General features: G+C 34.8%; 1 protein-coding gene across 8 annotated transcripts in view; it reads left to right on the forward strand.

Annotated features, from left to right (window-relative positions):
• The window catches only part of QKI (QKI, KH domain containing RNA binding), a 139,509-nt gene extending 122,101 nt beyond the window's left edge, over positions 1 to 17,408 (forward strand). For 2 of the 8 annotated variants that reach the window (XM_022560754.2, XM_089922241.1), the window contains exons 5-8: positions 3,794 to 3,881; positions 5,250 to 5,549; positions 8,306 to 8,380; positions 12,317 to 17,408. In XM_022560754.2, coding sequence (XP_022416462.1) covers positions 3,794 to 3,881; positions 5,250 to 5,549; positions 8,306 to 8,380; positions 12,317 to 12,333 — 480 coding nt within the window. In that variant the 3' untranslated portion in view covers positions 12,334 to 17,408. The other 6 variants (XR_002642884.2, XM_022560773.2, XM_022560763.2 and 3 more) reach the window with 6 other exon arrangements.
• The last annotated feature ends 1,063 nt before the right edge of the window (positions 17,409 to 18,471 follow it).

An 18,471-nucleotide genomic window follows, 5' to 3' on the forward strand; every position in this document is an offset into this window, starting at 1 on the left:
AATAAAGTACCAATGCCATAGATCTGTTATGCAGTATAAATGCTTAAATGATGAAGATCTAATATCTAATTCTAATAAGGTAGTAGAACAGTATATAAATTGTTCTACTTTAAAACATTAAAACCATGTTACTCTGATCCAATATTAACCATGATCTATTTCTATCACTTTTAACATAGCTGTTAAATATAGCTGATAACATAGCTATATATTAAGTAATACATGCATAAATTATATATATTTATACAGATCCATAATTTGTCATCCATAATTGCAAACCCCAAAAAGTTCAGAAAAGTGTGTTTATAGTCTTTTTAATCCCACTTAGTTTAAGTATTTTTATGTTTGTTATAGTTTGGATTACTGAAGTATTCCACCAGACCCATTGGGAATGTTATGTAATCATTGGTATATTATTTTTCTACAAATTTGAAAAGTTCTCAAAACACTTCTGATGTCACAGGTTTTAGATGCAGGGCAGTGGACCTGTAGAGGAGTTATCAATGTTTGTTATATTTTTAAACTTATATTTCAAAGATAAATGTGTTACAGTGTTTTGATAATCTTCACGTAATGTTTTCCATGCAAAATACATTTACCTCATGACCCAGCAGTTCCACCGCTAGGTAATTATCCAAGAAAAATAAAAACTTACGTTCACAAAAAAAGCCTTGTAGGAGAATTTTCATAGCAGCATTATTCACAATATTCCAAAACTAGAGCCACCCAAATGTCCATAGTTGTCTCTTGAGACACATAACGTCATGCCCTGTGAGTGCAGAGTGGGTAGGAGTGGTGAGGATGGAAGAGAGAAGCTTGTTCTGGAGTGAGACCACCAGGTTCAAATTCTAGCTTTGCCGACTAAATTCTGTGTTCTGCTAGGAGATACTAGTATAGCCTGCCATAATGTGATATAATTCAGTGTACATACTGTAATTCGTAACTTGTAAGTCTTGGTGGCCTCCAGCAACTGTGTCATTATGACACACTTCACTGACACCACCTAGTGAAAGCTGTGCTGCTCTGGTTTTTATCCTCCTCTGTTGATGTCACTAGATCCGTTTTTCATTTCCTGTACCCTGCAAAAGGCACACACACATATGCACAGGCCCTGCACATGCACACATGTATTTCTTCCGTCATCTTTGCCTTCCTCCCAAGTTTTACACTGCATCACCAGCTAATGAGTGTGGTTATTTTGTTATCCGAAAGAAGCTGTTCAGTGAAAACGTGTTCTAGCTCCTCTTCTTTGTACAGCACTGTGTATGAGGCATTGTGTCACCTCACTTCTTCTTTCATCTTTATTTCTTCTTCTTACTTTTCTGACGTTTTCAAATGTGTACCACTTTCTTGTGGAAGGTGACTGAAGGTATACCTGTTGCTTTTCTTTCTGTTTATATAGAGTATAGTTTATATACTTACTTTGGTATTCTGTTATACATAGATTTGGGTTTGAAACGATGTGGCAAATTTTAATTTTTAGTATCACTAGTTTTCAGTGGACAAGTTTATGCAGTTTTATCCTAATAGATTTCTTTTTATAAATTTCATTTATTTATTTTTGGCTGTGTTGGGTCTTTGTTGCTGCACACAGGCTTTCTCTAGTTGCAGCAAGCAGGGACTACTCTTCGTTGAGGTGCGGTGGCTTCTGTTGTTGCAGAGCACGGGCTCTAGGCACATGGGCTTCAGTAGTTGCCGCATGCAGGCTCAGTAGTTGTGGCTCACGGGCTTAGTTGCTCCGCAGCATGTGGGATCTTCCCGGACCAGGGCTCGAACCCGTGTCCCCTGCATTGGCAGGCGGATTCTTAACCACTGCACCGCCGGGGAAGCCCCATAATAGATTTCTAATTCTTCTCTTCCAGTGACATTGCTTACTTATTTTTATCTTTAGCAAGTAATGTGTCTTTCAAATAAATAATATTACTTCTTTTTTTTCATTCATCTGTACATGTTCATAGGGATCAAGGAATAGCAATTCCACAGAGTGCGAGTATCTTCTCCATTTTCTGCTACTGCAGAGTAGGTTACCGAAAAGTCGGCAGTGGAACATGCCGACATGATGTTTTCACTTACCTTAAAAAAAGTTCTTTGTAGTTTGTTAGAAGTCCACTTCGCAGTTCTCTTTGTTACAAACTGTAGTGCCCCATGTGCTGTTACAGTGCCAGGGACAGAGTTTTGTGTAATAGGAAAGGACTGAGAAGTTTGTCACCTGCTCCTTTTTTTGAATCCAGAAGGACCAATGTTATATCAGAAAAATGTATCATTGGGTTACTTTCCTTTGAAATATTAAGTCCCGAGGCTTAGATAATGCATAAAATATGTGAACAGCACATAGTTCCATTTCTGCCACCATCTTCAGGGATGAACCTCATCTTTCTGTTCCTGAAGATTATCCTGCAGGATTTAGACATTTGAGATTTGTAAATACAGTTAAAGATTTCTCATACCAGTCATTTAAAAACTAAATCCTAGCAAATGACTTGGGGAGATGGGATGAGTGGGAAGATAGGCAGTGATAAATAGGAAATAGGCTCTGTTCTCTAGGAGCTTGTTCTTTGCTTGGTAGCTGTGATATACAACAAACTAATTCAGGGCAGAAAAATACGATCTAGGGATAGCCCTTTGAGAAGGTAGCACTTAGGTTGAAGTCTGCAGGGATGAAGTAGGATTTGGAAAGAAGGATGAAGGGTAGAATGTAGCGCAGAGAAGCATTCAAGATGGAGGAAATAGGAATATGCACAGAGATGAATAACGGAGTGATTTGGCTCGATTTATAACATAAGATATGTGTAAAGAACATAGATTGATTTAACTTGAGAAGATAATTTGGGGCCAGGCCATAGGTAATCTAAATGTATTATTATTTTTTTAGATGGCAAGAGACCATGAAGGGTTTTAAGACATGAGAATGTTAAGAAACATTAAGATGAAAGTTTTGTTTTGGGCAGTTAATCTGGCCATTGTGCATAGATTGATTGGAGAACAGATACTATTAACACATTATTGTAGTAGTTTTGGTAATATGCCAATAATGACAAGAGCAAGGGTGACAACAGTAAATGGAGAGGGTGTGGGGCAAATCCAAGGTAAATGAAATGGCCATTTTGATGATCAGAGGCATCCCTGGGTTTTGCCTGTTGCATAATTACCAATAGTGCCCCATTTCACTATTAAGTTTTTCTTGGCTCGGACAGTGTATCAGATGCCCCTAAAGATGGATTTGCTTTAGAATTGATAGCATTTGCTAATTGAGGGGAGAGCGGGATGTTGGCATAAGAAACGAGAATATATACACAAATTTCAGAAATTCTTACGATTATTTTATTAAATTTTCCTTTTTGGGAGAATTAAACAAATTTCCTTACCTGAATACCACAGTCAAATCTTACATGTTTAAAATCCCAGTTTGTTTTTTGTCTTTTAATGAATACATTTGAGTTTTAGACTCTTCAACAAAGTGATAGGTACTATAGAGACTATACTGTATTTAATTTACCTGATATTTCCATTGATTCCATTTAAAAGTAAAGCTTTTTAGAAGAATATTAATAAATCAGTGTAGCTTACCTTAGGAATGTAGCTGGTGGCAGTTGAGAGTATCCTGTGTATCAACATCCCATTACTGAGAATGGGCTTCAGCATGTAGCACCTTTTGGTTCCCTGATCTTTCTTCCCTGATTGAAACAGATGGCTATAGTCACATGATACCTATTTTAAGGTTTGTGCATAGATATGGCTGTGATGTGTATGGACCATTTCAAGTGCTTAGTGCTCTTGTATTTTCCATGTATAGGCGGAGGGAGAAGACAGCCTGAAGAAGATGCAGCTGATGGAGCTTGCAATTCTCAATGGCACCTACAGAGATGCCAACATTAAATCACGTAAGAATGAGACTGAGGCTCAGCGCTACAGCTGTTTCAGCTGTTTTGTCCCCAGACCTCTCCCCTTTTGGCAGCACAATACGTGAACAGTTAAACAAAGTGAAGAGTTGAAATAACTGTCACTTGATATGGGACTAACTGTCCCATTTTTACTGCTTTCAAGAATTGAGGGCACTCTCTTGATTTTATTTTATGCCAGCATGCCTAAGTTTTGAGTTTACAAACTTTTCTTTTATTCTTTTGATGAAATTTCAACTTCTAAATTCAAGAGTTTCGGGAAATTTTCTGTTAACTTACAGATTTAAGACTTCTAGTTTGTTACATTTATGCAAAGGACAAAATTTTTTTAAAAAAAAAAAGCTAATTTGGAATATATCTGAATGCAGTGATTCTTCTGTTGATTTCTATTCTTTCCCCTTGCTTGCACATTTTTCCTCCAGTATTTTTTTCTCTGTTGATTTTATATGTGAGTTCACAGAGAGCAGTAGATGATACTATTTTTTAAATCCTATTTTCCCCTTTATATGTATTGTGCATGCTTTCATAAACTGTAAGAGGATTGCTTTTTTATATTTAAAAATGAAATAATGTGAAATTTATATTTTGAGACAATCTGAGTTTTACACATCATTCATATGAACATGATGTCATTTAAATTACTAATTTTTTTTAAAGAAATAGAATTTTAAAGACATAGCCAACTTTCCCAAATATAGGCACCCTCGCGTGTTTAGAGTGGTTACTTTTACAAATGGTTGGCTTTAATTTACTCATGAAACTGAGTATATCATTAATAGTCATGTGTTTAGGAATGTAACATTTTTTTGTATTGTTTTTTCTATAAAGAAGTTAATTCCTACAGATGCAGGAAATTAATAACTGTTGGTTATTTGACTAAGTTAATACAATGAAAATTATGCTTTCCTTCATTTGTAACTGAAGCTACTCTTTAGAAATATACCAAAACTGTATTTCTGTGGACTCCAATTACCAAGTATTTTTTAACATCTTTTAATGCAAGTGTTTTTTTGTGCTTCTGCATGCACCATTAGTCTCATGAAATCTTAAAAACATAGATATATCCGATATATGAAGTAAATATAACCTGTTTTAATGGTCTCATTCTTTTTTTCCCCAGTGGCTTTTTAATGTTTGAACATTTATTCTCAATCACGTTGGGGAAGGGGAAGCTGTTTTGCATTTGGTTGGTGTGCTTTGGCATTTCTGTGTGACCAGCGCATGTACTAACGATTTCCTTTTATTTTTCTTCTTCTCTGCTCTCTCCTTCCCTCCCTGCCCTCTCGTTTCCCACGTCTCGCCTTCGGCTGTCCCTGTGCCTCCTTCTCAATCTCTTCGCTTTCACTGTAGCAGCCCTTGCCTTTTCTCTTGCAGCCACAGCCCAGGCCGCTCCAAGGGTTATCACGGGGCCTGCGCCCGTTCTCCCGCCAGCTGCCCTGCGCACCCCTACGCCAGCTGGCCCTACCATAATGCCTTTGATCAGACAGATACAGACCGCTGTCATGCCAAACGGAACTCCTCACCCAGCTGCTGCGATAGTCCCTCCAGGGCCCGAAGCTGGTTTAATCTACACGCCCTATGAATACCCCTACACGTTGGCGCCAGCTACATCGATCCTTGAGTACCCTATTGAACCTAGCGGTGTATTAGGTAAGTTGTTCTCCCTGTATGGTTAATGACATTTTTCTTCATAACTTCTGCTGCCCCAGACTTTGAAATGATATATCCATTTTAGAGAGACAGGTTTCCATTAGAAAGACTGAAAACTAAATTTTATTCTATTTCAGCCTCTTACAAGGGTTTCCTCCTGTAAATAATTGTACCTTAAATTTATTCAGATTCACTTTGGTGACTGAAATTCACTTTGGTTGGGTAAATTTGAGATGAACATTTTAAACAGAAAATACTTTTCACATTTTTGACATCATTGCGGTCATTCTGAGTTTTAGATCCCACCTATTGGCCTATCCTCTTCATCAGCTCCACCACCCAGTTTTTAGGTTCCTTTTGTGTCGGAGATTTATTTGTCAGCTAAATTTTAAACTTCTATGTGAAAGTTTTTTGAGATATTTTTAAAACTGATGTGTGTTTTCTAATATTTGTGATCACTTAAAATATGAAAGGGACCAATAGTTGCATTCTTCAGTTTTCTTCAGCTTTTCTCTTTTGAAGTCCTAGTTAATATTAAACATAAGAGACACTCTTAATTTCAGTAGTACAGTATGGAATGAAGTAAATACCAAGTCACTGAATTAGAATCACATTTGGGACAAAAATTAAGATCATGCTATAAATGCTCGGTTTTACATGAACAAAAAGTGGTGTGCTTGAAAAAGACATTACTGATGCCTTTTTTTTATAGAGTGGATTGAAATGCCAGTCATGCCTGATATTTCAGCCCATTGACTTGCTGGATGAAGGACTAGAGTACAGCAGCTGTTCTAACACGACCAGTCAATGTGGAACAAACTGTTTCCGGGCTGCCCCTTTGTTTTACCAGACAGAATTTGAATTCTTTTTTCTTGAATTGTATATGACCTTGGTGCTGCGTGCATGTTGTTGACTTTTAGGACTTTGATCTTTTAAGTTCTTTTTTTCCCAGCATTAATATTGATTTCTAAAAATATGAAAGTCTTTAATGAACCCGGACACTAAGATTTAAACTTGAAAATTCATTGTTCAATTAAAAAAAGCCACGATGCTCTGTATGTTATCTGTGTGTGTGCATGCACTCAGGTGCCTTTTGTTTCATGAGCAGATACATTTTATTGTACATGTTTTCTGTTTATCTCTAAATCATTGTAAAAAGTATTATAGGTCAGAATTATACAATAGAACTGTTTATGAGAGACCTGTTTCTGTTGCATATTTCTCAAAGCATTTTTAAAATAACATGTAACCTATAACCCCTTTACGTTTTCCTTTCTGTTAACGCTCTGTCCTGTGGCCCCATGCCTGCTCCTTTCCCCCAGAGCTCCTCTCTGCTGCACGCACAGCGTCTGTTCGAGGAGTTTGACTGTTGCTTCCTGCAGGGCTGGCACTCTTAGCCACCAGCTGCTGTTCCAGCACTCTGAATGCAAGATCTCGCTGATTTTGCCTCGTGGAATTATACTTACATAAGATTAGTTTTTCTAAAATGAAAAAAGGGGTGATGGACCAGTTTACTGCTTAGAAACAGCAAGAGGCACTGCCGTAAAATTTCTCATTTTAAAGCAATGTGCTTTTGTTGTGTTGGAAAATTTTTATTTATAATACTTAATTATTAGACTGACAAAATTGAAAGCAAAATATACAGATACCTATTGACATTCATAAGATGAATAATAATGAGTACTAAATGACAAGATTCCATTATCAATTTTATTTCTCGCTTTGCCACCTAAGCAGTAAAACATATTGACCACTTGGAGAACTGAGAAAATATTTCAAATTGCTGTGTTATAATAAATTTGCACACAGATAACATGCATGCTATATATCAAGTCTCATCATATTATTTTAAAATGAGCAGTGCCCTTCAAAACGGATGCAGACATGTGTGTTGGTGGTAGTGAGGAGATTGGTATTAGCATCAGATCTTCATTGATGACTAATTTTTAATTCCCTTCCTTTTATCTTTAGGTATGGCTTTCCCAACGAAAGGCTAAGAATTCAAGAACGGTCTTAACTGAACCCTCATCAGATCTGAATTTAACAAATGCTTAGTCTCAGCAGCCTCCAGGGGGTGGGAGGGACGCTTAGCCTAGCAGTCAGTGACTGACTTGCACTTTTGCACACTGATAGAAAGGAAAAGTATGTTATTAATTGGTTTAGGCTGTAATCTTACAAAGTAACGGTAATTTATAAAGGAGTGTATAGTAGTATACTGACTGCTAAGTGTACTATACTGTTTGCTTTACTAATCACCTAATTCATTGCAGTTCATACTTATTGACTCAAAGTTTAGAACCACAATCTGTAGGCTTTAAGAATTGCTTTTAAACCTTCTTAAGTGATAGACTCTGGAAGTGGTCTTAAGGTTAGCAAATAATTGTCAGTATTAAACATGGCATTATTTAAGTAGTCCTGCTGCAAGAAAGGCACTTCAGTGAATATGTGACTAGTAAAGCTTAACTATGTTTGGATCTAATAGAGTTCATGAAATCTGTAACTTGGGATTGTAAATGAATGGATGAAATAGGTTAAGGCCAAGATTATTGAAATGAATGCAATATTAATAGATGCATATATACGCAACATATTATGGTTAATTTTAAGACTACTGTGCCTTAACATGTTTCCTAAAAGAAAACTTTTGTAGTAAACAAACATTTGAAATCCATTTTGATAAACCTGCTGTTAATGTTTGTTATCTTTTCCCTTGTGAATGTTCTCTAACTTTGTCTTGGTAATTGCAATTTAACTAGGTGCGGTGGCTACTAAAGTTCGAAGGCACGATATGCGTGTCCATCCTTACCAAAGGATTGTGACCGCAGACCGAGGTTAGTTTAGTTCTGCAGTTCTTGTTTATGAGAAATGCGTTGGGTGTCCATAAGATTTGTTACACCACACCTGATGGAAGAGATATCACTGCTTGCCTGCACATCGTTTCTTTTCTTTTTCTAAATTAATTTGTAATAATTGACAGGTTTAAGGGTTGGGTTTTTTGGGGTGTTTTTTTTCCTCCCTTCATATTTTAACTTATTAAATTCTATATTAGTATGTACAATGATTTATTTCTACTAAAACGTAAATTAGTCCCTTTGGGGAGCTATTAAATTTTCATGTTGCCTTAGTTATTTTTCAGGAATAATTTTTGCTAAAATTTACCTTTTAATTGTTCTGAAATTTTGGGTTGGTTTTGCAAAATGAACTTAAGCGGATGGTGCTTTAATGAGAGAAGTAAAGGAATATATGCCTCCTGTGTCCTTTTGGAGAAAACTGAAGATTTAGTTTCCATTTTCCTTTTTAATAAGGTACTTGAACCACTGTATACACAAGGGTATACATGTCAAGTACTTAGCTGAAATCAACAAAGTAAGGACTGTGAAGATAACTTTGATGAAGTTGGATTTTTTTTATAAATCAGAAAATCAGTTCCCTTTTATTCTTACATTCTCTTACCAAAATGGATCCTTTGATTTTTGTTATTTGCTGCTAAAACATATTATCTGAAGGTAAACTATCTCTTGAAGCTCTGTGGTGACGTGAATCCAGCTGTTTGAAAATCCTTTTTGACTAACCTGTGACTGGGAAATAAGTCTTCATTTTTCTCCTTTTCAGCATTTGTAATTTGTGTCCTATATATGCCCTTGGACCCTTTTATAAAATTATTTATGTTTATTGAGGAGTGACGGTTTCGGTTTATTGACATTGTTTTCTAAGTTTGTCATTACAAGGTAGGAATCCAAAGCAAGATAAAAAAGGATTTTTCACAAGCTTCTATTATGGCACATCTATTACCTACTAATTAATTTGATCAGAGTCTCTAATATTAGTGGTGGAAAGTGATGTATTTATACCCCAATCCTACATTTTCTATGAACTTAAGAAAGACCTACCTGTTCTACATGGTGATCTTGAATACTGATAAATATTGGATACAGGTGTTGTCCACATGAGAATAAAATCTTCCCAGAGACACTGATGATAGCATCATACATAATTAGTTTGAAGACTTTTAACTAATACATATATTACTTGTAGAGATTATTCAATAAATAGACCCCCCAAGGTCAATGATTATTTATGAAGATAATGTTAAGTGTCAATGTGTCATGCACAAGTAAACCACCCTCTGTGTATCAGAAAAAGGCTCCTAGTGAAGGAGGAAATTTTTTAAAAAATGTTTTTTTTAAGTAACTTGCCATTTAAGGAAACCACATAATTCCGTGAATAATCAGAGCTTTTTTCCCCCACATTGTTCATGTCTAAAACAGTTCTAAAGAGTATTTAAAAGTAGTTTTTCTTCTGTTAACCTTTCCCTACATGCCCCTTTTAGGAGATTTCTCATAATTTTGTTTTAACACAATAATTACTAGTCTACTTAATACTCCAGTGCCTTGAGATAGTTGAAAATATTAGGAAGATTTTACTGTATTTGGAAATGACAGCACATTCCATGTGAGGCTCTTTTGTAGTTATATGTGTTTGGATTAGTCCTGTCACTGTTTTTATTAAAAATGCAATGTCAGCAAACCGAAATGCTACTTTTTTGTTTTTTAATAACAAATACTCATATACTGCTGTTACTATCACTGTATGCACTCATTGGGTCTAAGGGAGAGTCTGAAATCCTTAAATTATTTTATGATACTACTGTTCTCTCTATTTTTGAGGTTTTTTTTTAATTATTATTTTTTAATCTTTTGAAGGGAAGATTAGTGTAAGTATTCATTTAATGCAAGGAAACTCAGCCCTTAGACATATAACCATGTAATTCTATATGAGCATTTAGAGTACTACATGGTTGAGAAATATCTAGTTCTTTACTAAAAGTAAACCCACCTCTACACATAATTTGAAAACTGAATTTGAAGCCTATAAAAGACCAACTGACTTTGTAGTTGTGATGAACCATAAGTGCTTTTGCACGGTTGATACACCTGTGTGTACTGTAGGAGGCCAGGACTTGGCAGAGGATATAGTCTAGGTTTACTGGTATATATGTAAATGGTAGTTTGTTTATGTATTCCACACGCAAAAAAACATAATCAGAATTTTTCTAAATAATTTTACAGAAACCATCATTTATATAATTTGTTATAAGAAACTTAATACAATTTTAATCAAAATTTTAAGTGATTTCAAAAATGCTTTAAGATTCTATATTTCTGGAGTACCTATGAAGTGGTATGACTACATCATGTTAAATATTTATTTTCTTCTTTGATTTTGGAATAGCAGTTTTTAAATAAAATTCCACTTATTTTTAAGAAATTCAGGGAAGATTTGGTCACACTGAAGATACAGTATTTTTGTAGTATTTATAAGGTATCCTAAATGATAGACTATAGAAAGCATTTTTGTTATATGAAGGTAAACCAGTCCATTATATAGATCATTTACACTCTGTGAAATTACACCTACTGGGTTTTGATTTATGAAGTGGCACAGAATCTGCCTTTGCACTGAATATCTTTTCATTTACATCTCCTCTGCCTTAGTCACAGTGGCAACAGTACAGAAAATTCTCTCAAACCTCAGAATATAGTAGAAATAATTAAGCTATTGAATGAGTCTTAAAAATCATACTACTGTTAAGTGGACCAAGTTTGGTGAAGCAGAATGTGACAGAGGTTGATTAAGGAAGGAGCAACTCAAGGACATTGGGAATGATAACTTTTCCACTTGAGAACTACTTTATGTTTTACTGTAATTTTTTTAATTTTTTTTGTTCTGTTTGTTACTTTGCAAAAGAAAATAGTATTTACAGGTGGCTTCTTTTAAAATATAAAATATAAAGCAGGAATGTATATGAAATGTCAGATTTTATTGTTATTTGCAGAGTATTAGCTTTGAAATTGAATAAAGAAAGCTGTTTGTAGTTTTAAAATGCCTTATTGGTATCAATTAGAAATTTCTTCTATTTTTTGATGTACTTAGAGCTTTTTGAGTATAGAATTTTAAATGGCAGGATTTTACAGTGTTTACATGCAAGTGCATTTTATAAGTGTTCTATATGTGTAAAATAGTATTTTCAACTGGAAAGTGTTGGCTAGTGCAGAAGGCCTGGCCTTTTTCTGGTTCCCATGTTTCCTACACTGCTAGACTACAGTTTAGTATTGCATTGTGTCATGAGGCCAAGAAATTCCATGTTGTTTGTAAATAGAATAATTGAAAAAGCAATAAACATGTATTGAACAAAAGAAACCTTGTTTGGCCCAGAGTTTATGTTGAACCAAATTATTCATAAAAATTTAAATTTCTTTAGATTCATTTCTGTTGATCATCAGTTATTAATAATCACATCCATCATTAATAGTTGCTTTAATGCTTGCATCTGAGAGAATACTAATGCTTAATAGCAGTCAGATACTGATAACTGCACTGACTGTTTCAGAATTCTGTATACCAAACCTATTCATTGTTGTTGTTTTCCAGTTTTCTTCATTGACTGCTACTAACTATTAGTTGTTAGTTGTATTTTATTTCTATTTTTTCCTGTTAACAGTTTTTGGGTTTTTTTTATTTTGTTTTTTTGTGGGAGTGGGCTCTCCTTCATTTGTTCAAATCATGATATGAAATTGTCATGATTTTTATTGTATTCTGTAGATGGTGTCAATCAGTTTGTCAGAATTAAACATGCTTTTTTTTTATTAGTTGTGATTAGTTTTTCATGTTGTCATTAAGCCGTCACTAGCTGAAACTAATCTCTTCTCTATCTTTTCTTTTCTTTTTTTTTTTTTGTTTTTTGTTTTTTGTTTCTAACCACCCAGCCGCCACCGGCAACTAACCTATGACCTTCTGACCTCTGAACTCTTCACCCAATGATGACCTGACCATGCCTGCCTGCTGATCAGTTAACTGGTAATCGCCTTTGCTTGCCTGTCGTCAGTGCAGCGAGCTGAGGCACTTGTCCGTTCGTCTTACCATCTAACCAAACAAAAGACAAAGAAATTGTCCTCCAACTCAGCTTTTGGTTTTTTTTTCGGTTTTTTTTTTTTTTTTTTTCTTTTTTCTGTTTGGGTGAAAGTGGTTCTAGAACCTGCACTGAATAGTAGTAAAGCAATAAGGCCCAATTCATCCCACAGCACTGATCATCTTTTAATGTCCCACCCTAAGCGAACGGTAAGAAGGCCTCACTTCAGAAGGGGAGACAGATGGCCCTTAACTACTCAGTGACAGAGGCAGTTACTGTGAGAGACTTCTAGGAATCTTTTCTTCTCATAGCGAGTCAAAGCTCTCTGAATGTACTGTGTGATGATGCATCATGCATGAACCTTTGGTCAGGGATGTCATTGGTGAAGTGATTTCAAAAAGTATTCAAAATTTGATATGCTCTTTAGTCACTACAGTGCCCTCAAAGGGCAGAAGTTGCAGCCTTTTTTATATTGCCTGCCAAAATTTGAAGTATTAGAAGTGTGCCATGAGAGAAAAACTTAAGGAATTTTGAAAAGTAATGCAAAGAACAGAACTGCAACACTATTTTTAAAAAGATAAATATCTGAGTTAAAATGACTGAACCTTTATTTTACACCTCCTTTAAAAAATATACAAGAACAAGGTACATGCATTATGTGTCACATTACTGGGCAAACTGTTCAAATATTTTTTTTAAACCTCCCTGTATAGAAAAAAATCATTAAGGATGTAAAAGCCATGCTTGCCTATTTGCTGTATACATGTAATGAAATTGTAGATAAAGTGTAGTGCATTGAAACAAATGAACAAAAAGTAGATACTTTTACTATACAAGGGTGCTGGTGCAGAAAAAAATATATATTTTTGGAAATGTAGCATTTTATACTTTCAAGTGTTATAAAAAAAAAAGAACAAAGAAACCCTTTATTTCATGAAATGATTTTTTCTGGTGGTTGTCAAGAAACAAAAGACCAAAAGAGCCTTTTTGTCTTTTTTTTATTTTTTAAGTATTGGAATAAGTCTAAAGAAAAGAAAGTGCCTTATTTTCCTTCATGGTCATTTAGTCAACTGTCCTGTAAGATCAGCTCCTCCCTCAGAATACAAGTTAATGCATGTTACTCAGTCGCCCAGTATGTGAAAGAAGATGTGAGGGGAGACAAATGAGTTGATGGTTTGAATTATATGATTTTTGCCACGTTACCTTGATATAAATTTGCCAAATCTGATACTGTGAAAAAATTTGATAACTTTTCTAATGCCTAGGAAGTAAGTTTTAAAACATTCTTTTAAAATCATAATTGAGTGCTTTTGGTTATTGCGATATTTAATGTTAGTCCAAAGGATTCTGAAATAAAAATTATGTGTGATCTGAACACCACTTTACAGACAAAATTAGAGCTCTGTTTTGTTGGGGGGGAGGGGTATTGGATTTTGTATTATTAATTGGAGGCAGTAATATTATATTAGCAACCTTTTTCACAAAAACGAATCTTTCTCCTTTTCACTCTGCAAAACAAGGTTTTTAAATGAACCAAATTTAATCGGACTTGTTTCTACCAAAGCAGATCACGGTAGTCCATATCTGCTGGTTTTAGTAACCTAAGCCAACAACGCCCCCTTTTTAACTTTAAAAGAATGTGAAAAACTAGCATCATTGTGCATATACTACTCAACTGCATGTGAGTTTAAACTTCCAACTTCCAGTTTCTTACGAAGTTCAGTTTTGTAGTTGAAGCGATTTGTGCACAAAGCCGACATCTAAACTCTTAAGTAATCATTAACTGCTCAGTACCAGACGTGGCAGATATCAGGTGGCAGTGGCTCCCCAGCTCGTCAGCTCCTTCCCTCTTACACACCTTCACAGCTTCACAGTCAAAGGTCAGCAGTAAGCTCAGTAAGCACCTTTGTGGTGACCTCCTCCATCATCTTGTCTCACTTGGAAACCGTTTTCAGTTTATTTACTATGCAATAGACATTCATTGTTCTGTATTCAGCTAGCTTTAGTTTAACATGCCACTGCTTTGTCTACATACAGTTGTTTTGATTTATTTACAATATATGCTGTGCCATTTTGATTTTTATTTTGTTTGGTTGGTTGAATAAATTTGCGACACTCAAACACTTGAGGTGATAGTTTAAAAACGATACCAGTATTTGATCTAGTTTCATCTCAACTATGTTATACCTGGACATTTTAGATGTTTATCAAAGGTCTTTTATGGGGAAGAAAGTAAATGTTTGAAATAAACGTGTGACATTTATGAGTAATGTTGGCTCTGAACAAACGTTTGAAAACTTAGTTGACAAAATTTTGGATCAACTGAAAAAAAGCATGACTTTTGAAATCTCTGAATGCCTTGGTTCTCAGTATTATCATTCTTTATTGAATTTATTTCTTATTAAAATATGTAGTTTTTAAGACTTTTTTTTTTTTCTGACAGTATTATGTAATTTTTTAGTGCGGGTAGATGGGAGTGTCGCTTGTATGTTACCGTACAGCTGACATGTATTTTTGTCTATTCTTTATTATCTCAGTAGTTTCATGCTCTCTATGTATCATAACCAACCTATTGCCTATGAGAAACATGTAAGATAATGTATTTACAGCCATTGTTACAAGTTTATAATGTATTTTTCTATCTTGTTTTATATGTATGTTATATAACATTCAAAAAGAATTTTTTTCTTGATTGAGAAAAGGATACAAAATGCAAAATCCACAATTTTGATAACTGAAAATTGCCAATTGTTTTGCAGTACTTTATTATATTGGGTGTCTTGTCTTTCTTGGGCTTTTAGTTAGCTAATGAATGAATACATTAGACACTTTCGGGTTTTAGTTGGGATTTTACATAGCTTGCATTTTAATTCTTTGGTTCTTTGCTGTTTCTATTAACCCATAGCATTATTTTAATAAATGTTATAATACCAACCTACTAACTCTGGACTATGTCTGTTTATTAACCTTTACGTGTTTAATTAAAATAAACAAATAAAGACAAAGGAATGTAAAGTCTTGAATTCCTGGACTAACCCTGAAGAACGTGACCACAGATAACATAGTCATAACGTGACTTGTTTTTATGTTGTTTGTCAGCTGACAATTCCGCACACTACTGTTAAAATGGCTTTGGTTATTCTGGGCTTTTACTTCGGGGTGGGGGGGGTAGGTAGGTGCCAATAGAGATGGGAACAAAGTAGTGTTGGTTTGAGGCGTTCTTCTAGTCTTGCCACTTGCCTTTCAACCTCTGCATTACTAATTCCACAATTTCTTATTTTTCCTTCTCCAAAATAATCACTGTCTGCTCACAGCATAAAGAATAAAGAGATTCGTCATAATGATATACCCAAGAAACCAGTTTGATTCTTTGTTGAACCATTTTTTTGAAATTTCTATAAGTAGATAATTTTATGGTCACATAAAGCAAGGAATCTGATGTCTTACCTTTATTCAGATTTGTGTTTTAATTAGACATTTTTCCTTTATAAAGAAGTTTTGAACTGTTTTAGCCAGCTGCTCCTGTTAGAGGGGCTAAACACAGGTAAAGCCAAAGGTAGAGTGGCTCTGTGTCTCAGGACAGTCCAGAGTAAGCCGTTCACAACAACCACAAACCCGCCTCTCCTCGTGGAACCCTCAGCAGGAGGTCAAACAGCGTCACTCAGCTTTATGTCTCACCCTGTTAAAAATACAGTCAGAATACATTAATATAAGAAGTTTAAGGGAGAAGAAATAGCATTTGAAAAGTTATATATATCATGGTTTTGCATGCGGGTCAATTTAAGAAGATCTATTAAATATCTTCATGCTTTCCTTGGCTGCAACCTAGGTAAATTGACCTCTACTTATCAATTCTTTAGTGTAACTCTTGAGGTGCATTTTTATTTCACAGATATTGGTATTTCCTTTTCTGTGAAATAGTTCTCCTGGATAATAAAAATTCTCAGGATGAATTTTTGCATTGTAAATAATGCTTATTTTTGTAAATTACATTTTATTTATTTTAAAGTTCTAAAATTTGGGGCTAAAATGAGTCACATGTTACAGAAGACATAACACCAATATGCTATTAACCAATCAAAGTACTACCATAGTATATATACATACATGAAACACATAGAATAGCGAGAGCATCTGATTTAATCATAATTGAGATGGTTCTTTGGATCAAACAAATATATTGTTTCTCCAGTGGGGGGGGGGATGCATTATTATTAGGTAGAGCTTTACTATGCTACTCTGTAAAAGTTCACATTGCCATACAGCTAATATATATTCTGTAAAAATCTGAAGATGTCATTCAAGCTGCTAATATACAAGTCATCATGGCACCATGTCACTGAAATTGATGAAGAATTTCTATACAATTTATTCCACATTTTCTGAAGCCTGTGAATGCAGTCTCATCTCATTTTCAGTTAAGAGTACTACTTTTATGTATATTTATGTCATATTGCCACCTTTTATGTTGTAAAAGTCCATTTTTAAAAGACAAAAATAACATTACAAAACCCACTTTTATACAGGCTGTAACAGTATAAAAAATGGAATCACCGAGTTGTTAGAATGATAAAATGCCAGAGGCAGTTTATTGTTTTATGCTCCTAGTACTTGACAAAGCAATTGAAAGTTAAGCTTTCAGTCGAGAAGTTGGTGAAATTAATGTACTTAGTAGTCAAGCATTTTTTTCTTAGGCAAAATGTCAGGAAAAATGTAGTATGAAAGTCGATATTCACATACACCTACTCTGTAGGGCAGAGTCCACCTAAAAGGGCAGTTGAAGCACCTGTCCATAAAGCCAAGATGTGCATATGTTTACACAAGATAGGAGGTGGTTAAGTTTCTAAAATACTGGATAAATATGAAGGATCTAAATTTTCTAGTACACCAAAAGCGGACAACAGGTTTAAATTGCTCATTACCAAATCAATCTTTTTTTTTTTTACCAGCTAAGTCTAACACTTTTATAAATGACAGTCTAAGGCTTCTCCAGTTTGGGGGGAGGGGGAGGGGTTTGTTTGTGTGTTTGGAATAAGATGTCTGTCATTCCTTGATAACAATTAGCAATTGTAGCATTTCCAGCAAGTCATTTTTAGTAGAAAGAAACGTATTGCTAAATTACAATCCATTATTTAATAGCAGAAATCACCCAGAAAACTTTTTGGACTCAAACTTTCTAGGTACATAAGGTAATTTTTAAACATTGTCACAAGTTTCTTAATACCTTTATTTAAAATGGAAAAATAATTCATATTATAGACAATTTTACTTTTAGAAATATTCATTTGGTACACACATGTAATTTTATCTGTGGTTTCTTTTAACATAACATTATCTAAGTTGAACTGCCTTTACTATGAAGAGATGTAACAAAATTATATGCCTACCTGGTACTCAATGCTGAATCAAACTGGTTCACCTAAGCGTAGTACTCTCCTTTCTGTGTTTCTGCTGCACTAATTGCAGGGGGTGGGAGAGGAGGAGGAAGAATTAATTCTCAGGAGAAGTAGTTGGTAGGTGCAGCAGATAGCAACACAACGTGGATTTCTCATTGCTTACAGTTTTGCTGTCGCTTCGTGGCAAAAGACACCACATTGTGGGGAAAAGCACAGCTCCCATGGTAAAAAATTTATACCTTTTTTAAAAATGCTATTATCGAGAAATTTTGATTACCAAATACATCTTTTGTGGTTTATATTGTAGTGGTGTGTATAAAACACTTAGAATTTTATTTGTGGAAATTGTACATAGAAAAGTTGAAATAGGTCTTCCCAAATCCTATGTGAATGGAGAACCACGTTAAGACTGTACATGACGTGCAATAAACCAACTGGAAAAAGTGCATGTGCTTCATCCTCTCAAGCCAGCGGCAGCTGGAAATGCTGCTTATGCCTACCCCCCCCCCCAAAAAAAAACCACACACACCACACGTATACATATCAGAGTAAAGAATGTACATTTCACTTTCAGTTTCTATTGGTGCTTTTAACACTATTTAAAAGAAAGCAGAAG

This window comes from Delphinapterus leucas, chromosome 12 (genome assembly GCF_059928025.1).
Source record: "Delphinapterus leucas isolate spDelLeu-1000000601 "Yukka" chromosome 12, BTC_Dleu_Yukka2, whole genome shotgun sequence".
Taxonomy (NCBI): Eukaryota; Metazoa; Chordata; class Mammalia; order Artiodactyla; family Monodontidae; genus Delphinapterus; species Delphinapterus leucas.